Genomic DNA, 19,098 nt, shown 5'->3' with positions numbered 1-19,098 from the left:
TATTATATAAAGTGCCTTCTATAGTGAACGCCATCTCAAAGTGCTTCATGAATAATTTAATAATGGTCCCTAATGTGTACAAATGGAGAACTGGCAGATGAAGTGACTTGCTCAGGGTCAAACAGCGTGTCGGTGGGGGAGATTAAACATATGAATTGCTCAATTTCATATATAGTGCCTTGCATAGTGAACGCTATTCCAAAGGCTTCAGATGTTCCCATCCATCCATCCATCCATTTTCTAACCCGCCGAATCCGAACACAGGGTCACGGGGGTCAGCTGGAGCCAATCCCAGCCAACACAGGGCACAAGATGTTCCCATAATTGTACAAATGGAGTATTGACAGTGTAAGTGACTCCCTCAGGGTCATGCAGAGACACTGAAATGACAGTCTTGTAATTTGTTATCTAATGCCATCGCCACTGCACCAACCCCATTAATCAAGAAAGGTGTGCCAAAACAAAGCGCGTTCAGGCCAGGAATGTAACTGGGGTCCAAAAACTGAGGGGGCCAACTATTTCTGCGGTTCCCCTCTTACTAGACAGCTGCCTCCACGATGACTGTCACTCTGTCTACAGGATGGCAGATGCTGAAGACACTGTGCAGTTCTGTTGGCTTGATTAGTGCCTCTGGCCCACCGTCTTGACTTTTTAAGGTGGGCATCCTTGAAGTGCCATTAATCAGCAGAAGATGGAGAAGCGCTGGGCTATAAAAGAGAAAAGCCCGAGAGTTGTTATGATTAAGTGGACGCTATGTGAAAAATGCCTTCATTAAATCCTTCCCATTAAACCGGCCTATTTATGGCCCGAGCCACAGGCGTGGAGTGCTTGAGCAGGCAGCCTCACCACGGAAAAGGCCCGGCAGTGTAAACATTTCCATTTTGGCTGCTCGTCCCTGCACATTCTTAACAGCAGTTTTCCACTTTTAAAGACAGAAGGCTGCAATTCGCCAGGCCTTTGAATTGCAACTGGCCCATGTCTGCGGCCCACCCTCTTCCGGGGGTCTTCTGCGGAGACTGCATTGTTTTCACGTGGATACTTTTATGAATGTGTCAAATCCCGGAGATATGAAAGTGTGCTGAGCTGACCCCTCTAGAGTGACTGCGCCCTGAGATGGACAAGCGGCCCAACATGACTCGCCCCCAAGGCTTCTGGTGGGGTCTCCAGGCACCTGCTAGTTTGGATGGAAATAAGCAGATTTAGAAAATGAATGAATGAATGAGCCCTGATGGCATACAGTAGCCCCCCTAAGGAAGACCAAGGAAAGGAAAGAAAATGAAAGTGAAACAGTGAAGAGAACCTCTCAGGTGGTCTGTAGGTCTTGGCTAAAGAATTTAACAAATGCCCGTTTTCAGCTGCTTTGCTTTTTTTCTTTCCTTGAGTGGAAACAGGAGACCATGAAGAAAAAACGCAAGAAAACGCATCGAACGTCCAGAATGGGAATGCGGAGCAGCAGCACAAAGCCCCCTGCCACTGCACCCACCCCGCACCCGTGCCGTCTTGTCATAGGTGATACTTCAGCAGTATGGTGGCACAGAGCCAGCGTTCTGGGTTCAAATTCAACACGTGCCCACCGTCCGTGCTCAGTTTGAATGAATCTCCTCATCTCTGTGTGGGTTTTCCTCAGGGTCCTCTGCCTTTTGCTGTCGTGTCCCCGTAATGTGCAGGTTAGGAGTCACTGGGGACTTGTGCATGTGGGAGTAGGCCTGATAATGGACTGGCACCCCATACGTGGCTGGCTATCGTCTGTTGGCACGGAGTTGAATGCACAATGTTTTAAGAATATTATATTATATTATATTATATTATATTATATTATATTATATTATATTATACTGCGGTGGGTTGGCACCCTGCCCGGGATTGGTTCCTGCCTTGTGCCCTGTGTTGGCTGGCATTGGCTCCAGCAGACCCCCGTGACCCTGTATTTGGATTCAGCGGGTTAGAAAATGGATGGATGGATGGATTGATATTATATTATATTATATTATATTATATTATATTATATTATATTATATTATATTATATTATATTATATTATATTATATTATATTCATGGGCAGCACGTTAGCACAATCCTAAACAGGGCTGTGGGAGACTGGAGCCTCTCTCAGCTAGTATAGCGTACAACACAGGATGAAACTCTGGATGGGGTGCACACACACACACACACATACCCACCCATAAGGCCAATTTAGTGTCACCAGTTCACCTCACCTGCATGTCTTTGGACAGTTGGAGGAATCCCAGTTAAAACCCACAGAGACACGGGGAGAACATGCAAACTCCACACAGTGGGGGCCTGGGATGCAAACCTTTGTTTCCCTACTATAAGACAGCAGCCCTGCCACTGTGCCACCATGACACCCACATTTACTGATAGTATAGTATAGTATAGTAAATTACAGTATAGTAGTAGCTGTAATAGTAATATTGGAACAATGGAATATTCATGGTGTATATTATATTATATTATATGCTGTATATACTAGCTACAGTATGTTATCCGTCAGACAGATAATAGAATACATTTAAAATGATTAAAATGATTTGATACCTCTTGCCTTATGTGTACCCTCAGCATCCTCCCTATGCCTTTCTCTGGTGCCCTCGTGTGTCTCGGGCTCTCTTGCCCGGCGCTTCTTCTCTTGACTGCGTTCCCCTCCTACTCAGACTCTGTCATTACGAGGCTCATTGCTCTCCTCCTGACCCATTTTTGCCTTCCACCAATGGTAGACGGACCCCCATTCATTACCAGCTGTGAAAACATCTTCAGTATTCTTGTGCCCACTTCCCATGTTTGGAGGTGACCTCTCGTTGATCCTCCTTCGTCTTTTCCTTGCCCAACGCTTCCTGTCTTGATGGTGTTTGACTGAGCAGCCGCAGTAGAATTGACCAATCCTATCAAAGCCCAACTAGCCAATCGGGTTGCTCCAAGGGACCAGCCACACACACACACACACAAACATTAGCTTTTTATTATATAGACTAGCCACACTACCTATCAAAGACAGGGGGTAACAATAGAATAGAATTTAAAAATATTTACTATTTACTGCCCCACACGTACTTTTCCTTGATATTCACCTGTGTGATTGATTTTTTGTCTGTTTCTCTGTTTTTCAGGCGCGTTTCCATATAGCCTGCTGCTATAACTCTATCATTTTCAAGGCACATTTCTTGCTTCCTGTTTGCTATTTTACTTCCTGCCATTGAGGACGACTCTCAGTGTGCCTCCTACACCTTCACTCCTCCTTGTGTGTCTCACCTGCGCACTTCCTCTTTCAATTGTGTCACCAAACCAAAGCAACCAATCAGATAACTCTGAGGGACTGTATACACAAACATAGAAACCTCAGCGTTTTATTATATTATATTATATGATACTACTACCAGTTCATCCTAGCTTAGCCCAAAAGGAAGATAAGACAAAGCAGGTGTAACACTTGCAGCCTTCTCATTGGGACACACAGACATTTATTTTTCTTTAGTATTTTTTATCTTCCCGTATTCTTCAGCTTATTTAGTCATTGCAAAATTGTATTGTGTAATTAGAGAATCAGACTTTACTTGGCAGCAATGAACAAATCTTCACTGACCTCGACCCTCGGGTCTTCGTTCCATCCACTGCCATGGCTGTTGCCTTCCTGGCCTGAAGTTTTGTGTTTTTTTGCTCCTCGTATTTTTTTTGTTTTTGCCCTGTTGATATTTAAAAGCCTAACTGCCATTGTTGGGCCTGTGCAGACTGGAAGCCTGAGATTTGAGTTTAAGGGTTAGGCTGCCTGGGGTGACGCCTATCCAGTTAGCTCAGAGTGTGTTTCGGTATCTCATTTCCAACGTCCCGTATTTATTTGTGAATTTTGAGTGCGCTATCATTGTTTAACCCTTTTGATATCCTACTGTTGATGAAGAAGTTTATCATTTGCCCTGGAGACCCCCTTTCTTCTTATGACTGTTGCTGACAACTTGATTAATGTGGTCATCGGGTGTACGCATTTATCAATATGGGATGCAGAGAAGTCTTTAATGTAATATAATTCATTTGATTTATATTTTCTTTTGATTATCCCAGTGGCACTGAGTCGGGATGCTTGTTAACGTTAAACAATTCTGGCAGGTCCCCTCTTTATCTCCGCTGTACTCCCCTCATTGTTTGCTCTGAGGGTCTCGTCTCTGGACTTCCTCCACGACTGTTATGTCTTTTTTTTTTTGTAATGTGGAGTCCAAAACTGTCCACCTTAAGCTGTCCAGCTCAAACTTGACCTTGACTTGTACCCCACACATTTTGGGGGCGCTATATGTAACGTTTTTACTTCTGGTGTGTAATGCTTTGCATTTTCTGAAATGAATTTTGGCCGCAGGTTTGCCAAATGTTTCAGCTGATTCAAGATTAGGAGACCAAGTTGCATCTTCTGAATGTTAAACAGAACTCTTTGTCGTAAATTTAAGTAATTTCCTTCGGGATTAATAACCTTTTCTGATTCTGATGCTGGAATTGAGAATTATGCTGACTTCTCATTTGTGACACGTTAATGCTAATGTATAGCACCTTCAGAAAGTCCTCAGACTCTTCACGCTTGTCACGTTTTCTTGTGCTAAAGTCATTTCAATTCATTTTTATTCCCCCAATACTCCATACCCCGGACTGGCCGAGTGAAAACAGGACTGCAAATTTAATAAAAATAAAAATAAGCTGAAAAATCCCACTGACTGTCACAAGCATTCAGACCCTGCAACTGAAGTCCCTCTGGCGGCCATTCCAGCCTGGAGCCTCATGAGGTCTGACACGTCTAGATTTGTAGATTTTTCTGGCCGTTCTTCTCTGCAGATCCTTTCAGGCTCAGTCAGGTGGGATTGACGACCCCCCCAAGTGGACTGTCAGGTCTCTCCAGGGAGCTTTTGATTGGACCTTCCCTTTAGCCACTGCTGTGTTGTCTTTGTGTCCTGTTGGAAGGGTCCAGAATGCTCAGAGCAGGGGGCTTTGCTCCGCTTGGCTGTCCCTCAAGCCCGTCTGATCTCTCTGTTCCTGCCGCTGAGCACCAAAGCCCACAGCCATGACACTGCCACCACCGTGTGTCACCGTTAGAATGGTATGGCAGAGGTGACAGGTTTCCTCCGGACACGGTGCTGCTCTTGGTTTCATCTGACAACAGAATCGTGTTGCTCACAGTCCAGGGGTCCTTTAAGTGCCTTTGTGCAAACTCCAGGTGGGCTTCCATGTTTCTTCCCAACTCCATGATAAACCCCAGAGTCCTTTTTGTACTTTTCTCCTTGGAGCTCAGCCCGGAGTGACCATCAGCTTCTTGGTCACCTCTCTTACTAAGACCCTCCTGCCACAATCAATCAGTCTGTGCTGGGTGGGCAGCTCTGGGAGTCGTCATCATTCCAGACTTCTATTTAAGAATTGTAAAGCTCTTGGGAACATTCAGCCCATTCTCCTTTGACCCCATGGCTTGGTTTGTGTCAAATGTGGGACCCTCTCTAGAGAGGTGTGTGTGTCCCTCCTAATCAATTGAACTGGACCACAGGTGGACTCAAGGTGTACAAACATCTCAACGATGGTCAGCAAAATGGGGTGCACCTGAGCCAAAGTAAAAACGGACTAAGTACTCGTGTCAATGGGATAAAAAAAAGAATGAATTCTGTTGTCACTTTGTCATTTTGGGGTCCCAAGTGGTGCTCGATGAGGGGACAATGAATTGAAATGATTTTTAGTGAAGGCTCCTCCAAAGGGACGCCCATGGCTTCTATTTAGGCAGCAGCTCATTCTGTACGGTCGTAAGTGGTGCGGCCTTGACTTTCAGCACAGATGCCTCCTCCTCCTCCTCCTGATGAATAACGACAGGCTGGGCTTTGCATTGTGTAAAAATAAACTGGAGTTGTCCATCATACGTGCTGCAATGATGAGGCCATGAAAGTGTAAATAGAGCCAATGACAGACAGAGGAGGACTACGGACCACCGCACTAGCGCATTACGGCAGATGAGCATCTGGGGTCTCATTTAATAACAGTTTGCGTGGATTTGAGCGTGAAAATACAAAATAAAAGGGGGAGACACGGTGGCGCAGTGGGTAGCGGTGCTGCCTCATAGTTAGGAGACCCGTCTGGGTTCGCTTCTGTGTCCTCCCTGCGTGGAGTTTGCATGTCCTCCCCGTGTCTGCGTGGGTTTCCTCCCACAGTCCAAAGACATGCAGGTCAGGTGCATTGGTGATCCTAAATTGTCCCTCGTGTGTGCTTAGTGTGCCCTGCAGTGGGCTGGCGCCCTGCCCAGGGTTTGTTTCCTGCCTTGTGCCCTGTGTTGGCTGGGATTGGCTACAGCAGACCCCCGTGACCCTGTGTTAGGATATAGCGAGTTGGGTAATGGATGGATGGATGGAAATACAAAAAAAAAAAAAGAAACAGGAAAATGTGTCTATTGAAAAATAACATGAAACATTAAACAGACACAGTCGGGTAAGAACAACGGCGAGCGGCGAAATTCACAGATGTGTTTATCGCAGACAGTGTGCTGCACTTGGCGGTGGTCTTGTTTATATAAGGAATATCTAAGAAATTTGACCTCCGGCCGTCTTAGGGCTGATTTATACTTCAGTGTCGAGTCTTCAAAGTAGCCCACGTAGCCAGTGGTGTAAGTGTGACATATAACCCGCTGTTCGTTCAGTTACTTTCTAACCCGCTTTGTACTGGTCAGGGGGGCCTGCTGGAGCCCATCCCAGATAGCGTAAGGCGCACGGCAGGAACAGACCCTGGACAGGGCGCCAGACACACACGCCAAACGCACACAGACAACAGAACGCACACAGACACACATGTATATATACACACACACACACCACCTCCACCAACCACACTAACCCCACACCATCCACACACACACTCTCACACACCAGGGCCAATCCTGCTGACCTGCATGCCTTTGGAGGAAACCCACAAAGGGAGAACATGTAAGCTCCACGCAGGGAAGACCCGAGATGTGAACCCTGGCCCCCTTTACTGCTGTACTGCACCGCCGTGCTGCTTCCTATGCAATTCACGATTCATTAATCACAATCACCTTGCTAGTATGCGTACGCCTCAAATGCCGCCCTGAAACATCCATATATGGAGCATGCTAATCAGCCTCATACATATGCAATCACAACGCTGCACAACTTCATTGGCCGGTAGAGCAGCCTCTCCCTGCTGACACACTCAGACCCCGCCCCCTGCATTCAAACATATCTGGCTGTGCTCTGCAACTGAGAGCGTAAGATCATAGACAGAAGAGAGACAGATCATGTGTGGCATTATAGCGCCTCTCCTTTGTGTTCTGGTGTTCAGGAAAAGGCGTGACGTGCCAGTGTCTGAGCAGGAGGTCACTACCACCTGTCACATATTGCTGTTACAATGAAAAGTGCGGGCCGCGTGAAACACTGAGGGTTCAGACACTTATCTTACTGACACGCCATCCACCACATACAGCACCGTCACGTCTGCCAAAGCTACTTTGTCTCAAAATAAATGAATCACCATGGAGACATGACATTTAACTGACCGACCTTGGATGACTTGTGCATTAATGGGTTGTCGCTGCTCACAGTTAATAAAAGCAGCATCATCAGTAGGTGCCCTTTTTGCAATTTGAGTGCAGTCAATCGCTCCGATTACGTTAGGAGAACCGGACTCGGCTGCAATGCTCCGTTTTATGAATGTGCAGCCACACCGTATGAAAACTGAATGTAGTGCCTCAGCGGTCCGTGAATGGATTCCAGCACAGCAGACATGACGGAGTGGAGCTTGGCTGACCTTTTTGGCCAGTCCTCTGAGAAGTGACAACAGGTAGTCGATATAAACTGACAGCAAACTGAAAAAGTTCTTTACTGCAAATACACTACATTAGTCCTGTTAACAGGGAACTAAAGTGCAGTCTGTGCATCCTATTCGTTTAATATGTTTGTCATGTCAACGCACATTAGAACATATATGACTTCTGATACATGTGAGTTGTCACTGCTTGTTCCCTGCTTCATCGAGGCTGTCACCATTTGCTAGTTTCTCCGAAATGTTCAGAGTTGCCGAAACTATACGCATATTCACCTGTGATAGTCCGGGTTGGCTCCATGCTGTTTTGGCAACTTGAACCTGGAGCTGTCAACGGTCTTAACCGAGGATGAGCCGTGCAAAGGAGGACACAAACAGTTAGTGAGGATTGGTGTAAAAGTCACATAAGTACTTAAATTAAAACAATGGTGCTCCAAATAGTCCAACAATAATAATAACAATAATAACAACAATAATAATAATAATTCTTTACTTTGTCACACATGGGAGGAAGTCTAAGGGCTTAACTGAGGGCAATACTACAGAGACAGAGCTTAATGAAGCGCACTAACGCCTTCCTCCCTCTTCTCTAGACCTCCAAAAGGAAAGAACAAGCAAAACCCCACCCACTTCTGGCACCAGACCACGCCCTTCCGCCGACCTCACTTCCTCCTATGTCCCACCTCTTCCTGCTGGACTTCCATAAAGCCCAAGCACTCCACTCACCAATTCAGTAATGTCTTACTCGGTCTTTAATGATTATTCCCTTTTGGACTGTTATATACTGGGGTTTGGGTTTGGATTCCCAAAACTTTATAATTGTTTTTCGTTTCTTCACAACATTTACATGACGCTTTTCTCACTACTCAATGTGCTTTACATTGTGAGTGGGGAGCTACTTCAGCCACCACTCCTGTGTGGCACCCACCTGGATGATGTGACGGCAGCCATTTTGTGCCACACATTAGCTGTTGGGTGGTGAAGGGGTGAGAGACAGTTAGACAATCAGAGACCGAGGATGATTAGGGGGCCCAAACGTGTCCCACCGAGACAGCACAGTACAAGACACAAAGCACAAATACAGCAGCGCACGGCACTTCTTTTCTTTGCCTTCTCTTCTCTCTGTCTTTGTGTCTCTTTCTCTCTCCTTCCGCCTCCACTCTTCCTCCAGCAAGCTTCGTCTTCACCCCCCAACTCTGTCTCCCGGAGCAGGGGCAGTGGGCTTCTTTCATCCTACACCTGGGAGTACTGTACTTCCGGTGGCATGTTAGGGTCATCCAGAAACACTTCCAGGTGAGACAGAAACCCAACAAAGTAGGCCTCTGCAGCACCCTCTGGTGGCACCCAACAGGGCTGCACTGAACAACTACAACTCCCATGATGCCCTGTAGGAATTTGAGGCACTGCTGCAACCCAGGGGGGGCTGCCACTTAGAGCCTTTGGGGTGGGGCACTAATGCCGTGCGCATGTTCTCTCCCTGGTCCTTTATTTATGAAGACATCCTGGCCATTTAAGGGTCATGGCTGTCCGCCACAAAGACCCTCTGGTGAAGTTTTGTTTTTGTATTCCAGAGCTTAAATGAACAAAATCGTTTGCTTCAGTAGGTTGGGAACACAAAGAGGCCAAAAACCCCAGCGATGAAGTCGAAGAAACTGCCTGCAGGGCTCAGAGGCACAGATGTGAAGAAGACTACAAAAAACAAAATGTCTGCAGCATGGATGGTTCCCAAGAGTGCCGTCTTCTTCATCTTCATCATTTTCTTCTATTGCTGTACCCATTTTTATATGAGGTTGCAATTTATTTATTTATTTATTTTTTTTGCTAAACTTCTCCATTAGAGGTTTCGGTGTGATTTTTATGAATGGATGCCTTTCCTGATGCCAACCTTCTCCACTTTCTGGGGGATTGGGATGGCGACGTTTCCTAAAGCTGCCTGTCCAGGTCAAATTGAGCAATTGTGGGAGAAGAACCATGATATGAAAAAAAAGGTGATAAAGAACCTGATGGTCACCCTGACTTGGCAGCAGAGAATCTGTTTGGAGATGACAGAAAGTTCTAGAAGGACCTCCATAACTGCAAGAATCCACTAATCTGGACTTTGTGGCAGAGTGGCCAGACAGAAGCTACACAGAAACGTGGAGCTTCGAAAATGGCACCTGAAGGACTCTCAGATTAAGAGAAAGAAGGTTCTCTGGTCTGATGAAGCAAAGAATGAACTGTTTAGCCTCAGTTCTAAGCATCACCTTCGGGGGAGACCAGGAAGTGCTCAGGACCCCATCTAACTGGGAGTCACGCTGGTGGCAGCGTCAGGGACTGGGAGACGAGTCCAGTGTCAAGGGAAACATCAATGGAGTAAAACACAGAGACATCCCTAATGAGACCTGCTCAGAGTGGGCCGAGGACAAAACACGGGAGTGGCTTAGGGACAACTCTGGGAATGTTCTTGAGTGGCCCACCCAACTGAACATCTCTAAAGGGACCTGCCTGAGGACAGCTGTCCACCGATGGCCTCCATCCAAGCTTTGAGTTTGAGAAGATCTGCAGACAACGATGGCAGAAAGTTCCCAAATCCAGGTGTGTGAGGCATGTCATGTCAAACCCCAGAAGACTCCAGGATTGAATGGCTGCCACAACAAAGTGCCAAATAAAAGGGTCTGAATGGGGGACATTGGGGTTTCAATGGAATATTTCAGTTTTTTAATGTTTAGAAAATTGTGCACAAATTCCTGAAATCTTGGGTTCATGTTGTCATTCTGGGGTATCAAGTGTTACTGGATGAGGGAGAAGATGAAGTTTGAGGATTTGAGCATCAGGCTGCATGATCACAAATGTGTAAACAGTGCAGGGTCCGTGCAATCACACATCCTGACCCCCTTTCCCAGGGCCAGTATAGAATATCAAGTCACCCTGACACACGGTTGGGGGTCGAGGTGGTTGGCACAAACTCATTACAGATGTCTGCTGGTGAGGCCCACCATGTGGCTAGCGACTCCGGGGTCCTCTCATGTCTCATCAGGCTGGCATACAATTCCATATTTTTAAATGTATTAAAAAATGGAAGACATGACAATCTTTACCGTTTAATTAACATCTGCAGGCTCTCCTCCACGTTGGCAAGGATCATCATAGCATCGGGCCAGGAGAGGTCTGAGCAGGGCTTTCCGTTGATGGAGACCACTTCATCGCCCTCGCTGAGTCCTGCCAGGTAGGCCTTACCTCCTTGTTCAATCTGTGGAAAGGAAGTGGCATTTATTTTTAAATGGAACTGAAGGCTTCTCAAAGTAATAAAAGAAACAAGCAAACAGTCTTTATGGCATATGGCGCCTTTCTACAGCAAATACCATCCCAAGAAACTGTCTCTATGCTCTGGAGCACAGGCAGGTCAATCAGCTTACTCAGGGTCACATTTGGGTGATTCAAGGTGGAGGACTGAACTGACACAGTGACCATTTGTCACATGCAAGCTGTGCTGCTCGTCTAAGAGAGCACCATGCAATACATACTGTAAGTCTCTGTTATCTACCAATTGGTATGGGATTCGTAAAAGCAGTGCTAATGTATGTGATACGCCATCTGTTGGAATGACAAATGCTATGCTTGTGGCTCAGTTATATGCCATTTGGTATGGGATTTGTAAAAGCAGTCCTAATGATTGTGTTGCACCTTCTGTTGGAATGAAAAATGCAATGCATTGGTATGGGATTCGTAAAATCAGTGCTAATGTTTGTGATGTGTTATCTGTTGAAATGACAAATGCTATGCATTTTATTGCTGCAGATGTTTGTGATGCACCATTTGTTGGAATTGAAAATGCAATGCTTTTTTGTTGTCTGCCATTTGGCAAAGGAATTGTAAAAATAGTATGTTTGTTATATTAGACAGATGCAATGGATATGTATATTGTACATTCCATTTGCATGGGATTTGCAAAAGCAGAGTTAATGTTTGTGATGCACCATCTGTTGGAATGACAAATGCTATGCTTGTGGCTCAGTTATATGCCATTTGGTATGGGATTTGTAAAAGCAGTGCTAATGATTGTGTTGCACCTTCTGTTGGAATGAAAAATGCAATGTATTGGTATGGGATTCGTAAAATCAGTGCTAATGTTTGTGATGTGTTATCTGTTGAAATGACAAAAGCTATGCATTTTATTGCTGCAGATGTTTGTGATGCACCATTTGTTGGAATGACAAATGCTATGCATATGTCTCTGTTATATGCCTTTTGGTACTGGATTTGTAAAAGCAGTGCTAATGTTTATGATACACCATCAATTAGAATGACAAATGCTATTCGTTTGTCTCTATCAAATGGCATTAGAATTGGGATTCATAAAAGCAGTGTTACTGTTTGTGATGCACCATCTGTTGGAAAGGCAAATACTATGCATATGTCACTGTTATATGCTACTTGGTATTGGATTCATTAAAGCAATGCTAATGTTTATGATGTGCTATCTGTTGGAATGACAAAGCCTATCCTATTACTGCAGATGTTTGTGATGCACCACTTGCTGGAATTAAAAATGCAATGCATGTGTCTCTGTTATATGCCATTTAGTATAGGAATTGCAAAAATAGTGTTATTGTGATATTAGACAAATGTAATGCATATGTATATTTTACATTCCATTGGTATGGGATTTGCAAAAGCAGAGTTAATGTTTGTGATGCACCATCTGTTAGAATGACAAATGCTATGCATATGTTTCTGTTATATGCCTTTTAATGTTTAATGTTTGTGATGCGCCATCTGTTGGAAAGATAAATGCAATGTATATGTCTCTGTTATATGCCATTTGGTATGACAATTGTGAAAGCAGGGTTCATCTCTGTGATGCATTACCTTCTGAAATGACAAAGACATAGCAACTGGATGGACACACAGACGCTTATCCTTTTATTAAGGCGGATCACAGTGAACCTGCTTTATCCTTTATAGCACTGAAGAGGGCGCCACTAGACCACAGTTTCTGCTAATCAGGCAAAGGTGTCGCCGTATCACTCATTTTAGCTGTACAACTTTAGATGGTGAGACTAAATCAGCAAGAACACAGGGAAGGCATGCACATGTAGAGGGTAACCCTGCTGTCCTATGATGATGATGGGGTCTCCACAATTTAATGATTTCATCAGACAGAAAGAAGGAACTGGCAGAAGGCTTTATAACTAGGAGATCAATTACAATAAGTACCAGGCTGCTGTATAATCGGCATCTTGTAAACAGGATAGGATCAAACCACCAAAACTTTGTGTGGTTTCAACTGCAAAATATGCATATTGCAAAAAAAAAAAAAAAAAAGAAAAATAGGTGTTTGCCAAAAAATATCCAAATGTGGATACCTGTGGAAATATGTGGAATGTGCACGGGCACAATTGTACACAGTTTACCTTTATAAACCACAACCACCTTGTAAATGTGAGTACGTCAAGTCACCCCGGACCCTGCCTGAAAAAAAAAAATCGGCTGATGGTGAGTAATACCATAAAATGTTATTTTCATTTCGACGTTTTCACTTTTAAACGTGTAAATATTTGCATGTATAGCTTATTTCGACAGCACATATCGACAGAACACCGACATGCGCAGCTTGAGCTTTATTTGGAAATGTCACATCAGGCAAGGGTGACAACTAACACAACAGGAAGGCACAAACCGCGACAAATAACTGCCAAAGAGATTCTTTCTTTCTTTCTTTCTTTTTCTTTCCTCCCAACGGAAAACTCCCAAGTGAAAATGCAGCGGATCAGAGTCGGCAGCGCCGAGAAAAACTCTTACTCCACAGTGCCATCTAGTGCCTAAACGGGGAATATATGGCACAATGAAATTGAAGGAAGACGTAACAGCACAGTGAAATAAAGAGCAATGCCAGAACAACTTTTGGGAAATGAGCAAATGGTTATTTTGTAAGTTCCAGTCTTAAAGGGAACTCAAATAGAGGTCTGAGGTTTAATATGTTTGTCACATCAACGCACTTTACAATAACGGCAAAGTAAATTATTATGAGCATCCGTTGCCACTTGGCTGCATTTCCCCGTCACCATTTCCCAGACAAGGTGCGTATGGCAGCTCAGAGTTGGCGTAAATATGCGCGTCTGCACATGCGTACATTTTGAGCCTGTTATTTTCTACATACGCAAGTTTGAAAACACCGAACCCCTGGCGATCAAAAGAGGATCCAACGCGCAACCGTGCATAGCCGCAATAAACGATATGGTGTCTCCCATGATGTGGATGTGAGTCATGTGATTGGCAGTCACGCATGGCAACGGTAAATAATGTGACGTCACCCACGATAAAACAAGGCAGCCAATATCCTGTGATGCAAGACAGTAAACAATATGGCGTCACAAACAATACCCACGCTAAATAAAATAAAGATTTAAGTAATCAAATCAAACTTCTAACATTAAAAAAATGTAATGACAAATACTCAAACACACAACTTGAAATATATCATTCTATTAAATGGTTATTTTGTAATTTTTTTAAGAGTTGAACTTTATGTAAAATAGTTCACATGAAATAGTGAGGTATGCAGATTCACACACAATGTGGCGTGAAGAATCTGAGGAACACATTCAAAGAACAAAAAGACCAATCCACAAGTTAGGATCTCCACGAGAGAGAACTCTGCTGTATCAATCAAACCATTCAGGGAACTCGGATTACTTACTTAGGGAATGGAAAACAGATAGATAGATAGATAGATAGATAGATAGATAGATAGATAGATAGATAGATAGATAGATAGATAGATAGATAGATAGATAGATAGATAGATAGATAGATAGATGTGTAAGGCACTATATAACCAAAAGAAAGATGTGAAGCAATTAAACCCTACATAATGCATTGTTATGTTAATACTATAGTAATACTATAACAGATAGAAATATGAGATGTGTGAACTGATATTAATTAGATAGACAGGCACATTTGAAAGGCGCTATATAGATAGACAGATAGATGAGTATAAGTGAACCTTGCAGTGTCCCCCTGTGGCTCTGTGGCTTTCTTGCCATGTCCCCCAGATGTGTAGGTGGCGACTCTGAATTGTCCCCAGCATATTCAGAAGTGTCAGCTGCAGTTGCTGGTGAACACAACTGGGGTCTTGCTCTGGACTGGCACCTGGATTAGTTCCTACGTGTGCCCAATGTTGTTGAGTATGTTATGCCAGGTTCCTTACTGTACATGGTGGCATATCCCATGAAAACTGAATTTAAAAGCCTGACTGATTCCACTTCAAACATCTGCTGCTGCTGCTATCTGCGAAACAACGTGACCAGTAGATGGCGCTGGTGTGAAGCCTCACACTAAATTTTAAAACGGGGTCTGAAGCCATCGTCACAAAGAGGGGGACACGGGCCAATGTGGTGAGTGAACACTCAGACATGAACAGAACACGTGACAGCTGAAAGTCCAACAGATGGCTGACGTCATTTCACATCGTCTCGGTCTCACCCTCCTGCTCAGGATGTTAATATCCGCGTGTCACATAATGCAAAATAAAAAAAAAACAAAACATTTTTTCAAATAACAAAACAACGGTTTCCTTCTTGAGCTGGTAGTTCATAAATATTTGCACATGTAGTGGTAGTGAGGAGTTTGTTTCTATCCCAGCAGTGTTAGCACAAAGTCTGAAATTAACAAAAATGTTCTTTAGTACGTGGCTTGAATAAAGACAAGAGTTTTATGGCCAGAAGAGAGGATTGTTTGCACCCCTCAGTCTGACACAGACAACCCGTCTACAGATCCACATTGTATGGAAAAACTCATTAGAAACTTCAAAAGACTTTGTTGGACAGTTATCTTATCCAAAGATCTTGACCATCCATTGTTCTTCTTGCTTGTTAAATGAACCCCAGCATGAAGGAGTCTATTAATTTTTTACATTTAAGATTTCTCACATGAAGGTTTCCCAGTGTTATTTCTTGTCCTAGTGTGTATAGAAACACGGGGAACTCCAGTTTCTGTGTTACATCTCGTCTGAAGAAGGGGCCAAACCTCACTCCATATAATGCAACAACCACCTTAAAAAAAGGATAAGTGTCTGTGTGTCTGTCTCTGTCATTCCAACAGATGGTGCATTAGTAAACATTCACTCTGCTTTTACAAATCCCGTACCAAATGGCATATGAGAGAGACATAACACATAGCATTTTTCATTCCAACAGATGGGGCTTTACAAACATTGGTGCTGCTTTTATGAATCCCACAATAAAATGGCATGTAAAAGAGACATGTGTATTGCATTTGTCATTCTAACAGATGGCACATCAGAAACATTAACACAGCTTTTACAAATGCCATTCTAAGTGGCATCTAACAGAAAAATGTTAATTAGATAGATTTGCATTTTTCATTCCAACAGATGGTGCATTAAAAAACATTCAGTCTGCTTTTACAAATCCCATACCAAATAGCATATGAGAGAGACATAACACATAGCATTTTTCATTCCAACAGATGGGGCTTCACAAACATTGGTGCTGCTTTTATGAATCCCACAATAAAATAGCATGTGTATTGCATTTGTCGTGCTAACAGATGGCACATCACAAACATTAACACAGCTTTTACGAATGCCATTCTAACTGGCGTCTAACAGAAAAATGTTAATTCGATAGATTTGCATTTGTCATTCCAACAGATGGTGCATTCTAAACATTTACAGTAGTGCATTTTACAATTACAGATAAGTGTGTGTGTCTGTCTAGTTGCTATATGTGGTGTGTCTGTGTGAGCGTTCATATATTTATTTCATTTTTGAGGTCTGCTCCCCTCTTTGCCTTTCATTGTGGCAGGATTTCCCAACATTTTGTAGATTCGATCAAGAAGTTCCCACTTGAATACGCTGTCAGTTAAGAATGGGAGATAATAAGCGGTGGAAATCGTTTGGGGGTCTGAATGCCTCTTCAAGGCACCGTGTTAGTCTGTCAGATGTGTGTTTGTGTGATTCGCTTGTTTTCGGATGGTTTGGCTGACCGTCCAGAAGCAACGCCAGGTTTGAGGCCCCCAGAGTCAGCCTTACAACAACACCACGGGACCCCCCCGGCCCTGGCTGCTCTTTTCCCAAACAGGAAGTGCGATTTCACAACTTTCCCAAAATAAAGAATGTTCATTGAAGCTTCAGCTCATAACGTCCCTCAAGAGCTCTTTGACCGGGTTGGGCTGCTGACTTCTTTTATTTTTTTATTTCTTTTTATTATCCAGGCCTGAGACAACACGGCACACGTTTCAAATCTCGTTAAAATGTTTCTGACGTCTTTCCAGATCGGATGAGGCTTTGTGACGACGAGACTCCCACAGCGCTGCTGCATCGTCTCCCGCTTCATTACACTTAAGAATCTTAACTCGTCAGAAATGGCCCATCAGTTGTTCCAGACGGGCGCAGTTTACTGAGATGGGGTGCCCAGCTGGAAAGACGAGTGGACCAGTAGGGCAGTGAAGAGCAAATATAAGAAACATCGAAGGCAGAGAAAGGCCCACATAGAAAATGCTCAGGGGTGGAGGACATCTGGGGGCATCGGAAATCATGGGGAGGGGTATACTGCCTGTAATGGTAGGGAGTGGGCAACCTGGATTATGCCAGGGGGTGCCTGATCCTTAATGTATTATGGAAGCAGAAGAACTTTCTGAGGAGCCTCACTGACAAATTCACCAGCAACAGCTGAATCCACTAAGAGACCCGACTTTCAGTGTCCCCATTGTCTGAGAATGTGTGACAGTAGCATCAGGCGCGTTCTGTCACTTTCATTCATGCCATGGAGAGGGGACTTTAATGACCTGTTAATCACGGCCATCAGCAGTGTGTCTGTCTGCGGAGAGTGTCGACCTCGTCATTGAGAGGTTTACTTACCTCGGCAGTGACGTTCATGTGACTCTGGTGACTCTTCCTGTGAAGTCAGTAGACAGATTGGGAGAGCATGAGGGGTCATGAGGGGTCATGAGGTCACCACAAAGGGGTGTGTGACGTCCCTGATATCTGCAAAAGGACGAAGGTCCGAGTCTTTAGAGTGCTGGTGCTTCCTGTTTATGAGACATGGATGCTATCCAGTGACCTGAGATGAAGACTGGACTCCTTCATGTGTGTCTCTTCAGAGGGTCTTTGGGTCCCACTGGTGTGACTTTGAGATGCTCATGGAGTCCTGAATGAGGCACATGACCTGCATTGTGAGGGAGCGTCAGTTACGGCTTTAGAGCCATGTGGTGCGATTACCCGAGGGTGATCCGGCTCATTGTTGAGGACCCGAGTGGCTGGACCAGGCCAAGGGGACGCCCACCTAACACCTGGCTGTGGCAAAAAGATGGAAATTTCCAGAGGGATGGACTGGACAGCGTGTCTGCCTGGGGGGTTGCCAACCGGGATCCCAAGCTGTTTGCTGTGTGGTGTGTGGTGGGTGTAGCAACGTGCTTTACCAGTGGATGCCCCCCAACCAGATGGAGAGAGGTGAATAAACATGTGTCATTGCCACATTGTCAATGGACCACCATAAAGAAGATAGCAAGCATGATGTGACAGCTGGACACAGAGGGTGGCATCCTGCATAGAAGCACGGAATGCCAGGTGGCAGGCCAGTAGCAGGAACCAAGTGGTGGGGGGCCAGGGGGTTTAGAAGAGCTGCTGGAAAGACCTGGGGGTCTCAATTAAAAAACTTGGGGTGGATTTGAGTGTAAAATATGCGCACACCCAAAATACTGGAAAATGCATACGGCAAAAAAAAAAAAAAAATACAAAATTTATAAAAGCGTTTAAACAAACAATTAACAAACGAAGTGCTGATCGGCGAATATCGCCAACGTGTTTTTTACTGTGAATCTGCTGCAATTGTTGGTGATCTTGTCTGCCGAATGTTGTTAGAAAATGAAGTTGGGCTTTCAGGCCCCGTCCTCACTTGGTTTAGTTCTTATTTATCAAATGATATTGATCACAACAATATTCTGTCATCATTTAACTCAGTTTAATATTAATATATACAGTTAGTTAGTTAAGTTAATTAGTTAGTTAGTTCATTTTACTGAATCAGCCCACAATCTCCGAGTTCTCTTTGACTCTAGCAGGTCACTTAAAGCACATATTACACAGTTGTCCAAATCTGGTTTCTTACATCTTTAAAATGATGGGAAATGAAGGCGCTTTCTAAATAAACAGGATTCTGACAAATTAATTCCTGCCTTTATTTCTAGTAGGATTGATTACTGCAGTGCGGTGTTCACTGGATGTTCAAACTGTTCTTTATTCAGCTGACAGTTAATACAAAATGCTGCTGCAAGAATTATTACAAGAACAA

At 44.1% G+C, this 19,098-nt stretch overlaps 1 protein-coding gene across 1 annotated transcript in view; it reads right to left on the bottom strand.

Moving 5' to 3' along the window:
- The window catches only part of LOC120533079 (synaptopodin-2), a 129,596-nt gene that overhangs the window by 46,018 nt on the left and 64,480 nt on the right, over positions 1-19,098 (bottom strand). Inside the window, exon 2 of the mRNA XM_039759735.1 lies at positions 10,879-11,030. Coding sequence (XP_039615669.1) covers positions 10,879-11,030 — 152 coding nt within the window. The remainder of the gene's footprint in view (positions 1-10,878; positions 11,031-19,098) is intronic.

Source organism: Polypterus senegalus, chromosome 7 (genome assembly GCF_016835505.1).
Source record: "Polypterus senegalus isolate Bchr_013 chromosome 7, ASM1683550v1, whole genome shotgun sequence".
Classification (NCBI taxonomy): Eukaryota; Metazoa; Chordata; class Cladistia; order Polypteriformes; family Polypteridae; genus Polypterus; species Polypterus senegalus.
Note: the sequence above shows the minus strand (reverse complement) of the source record. Positions and strands in the feature narration are given on the sequence as shown.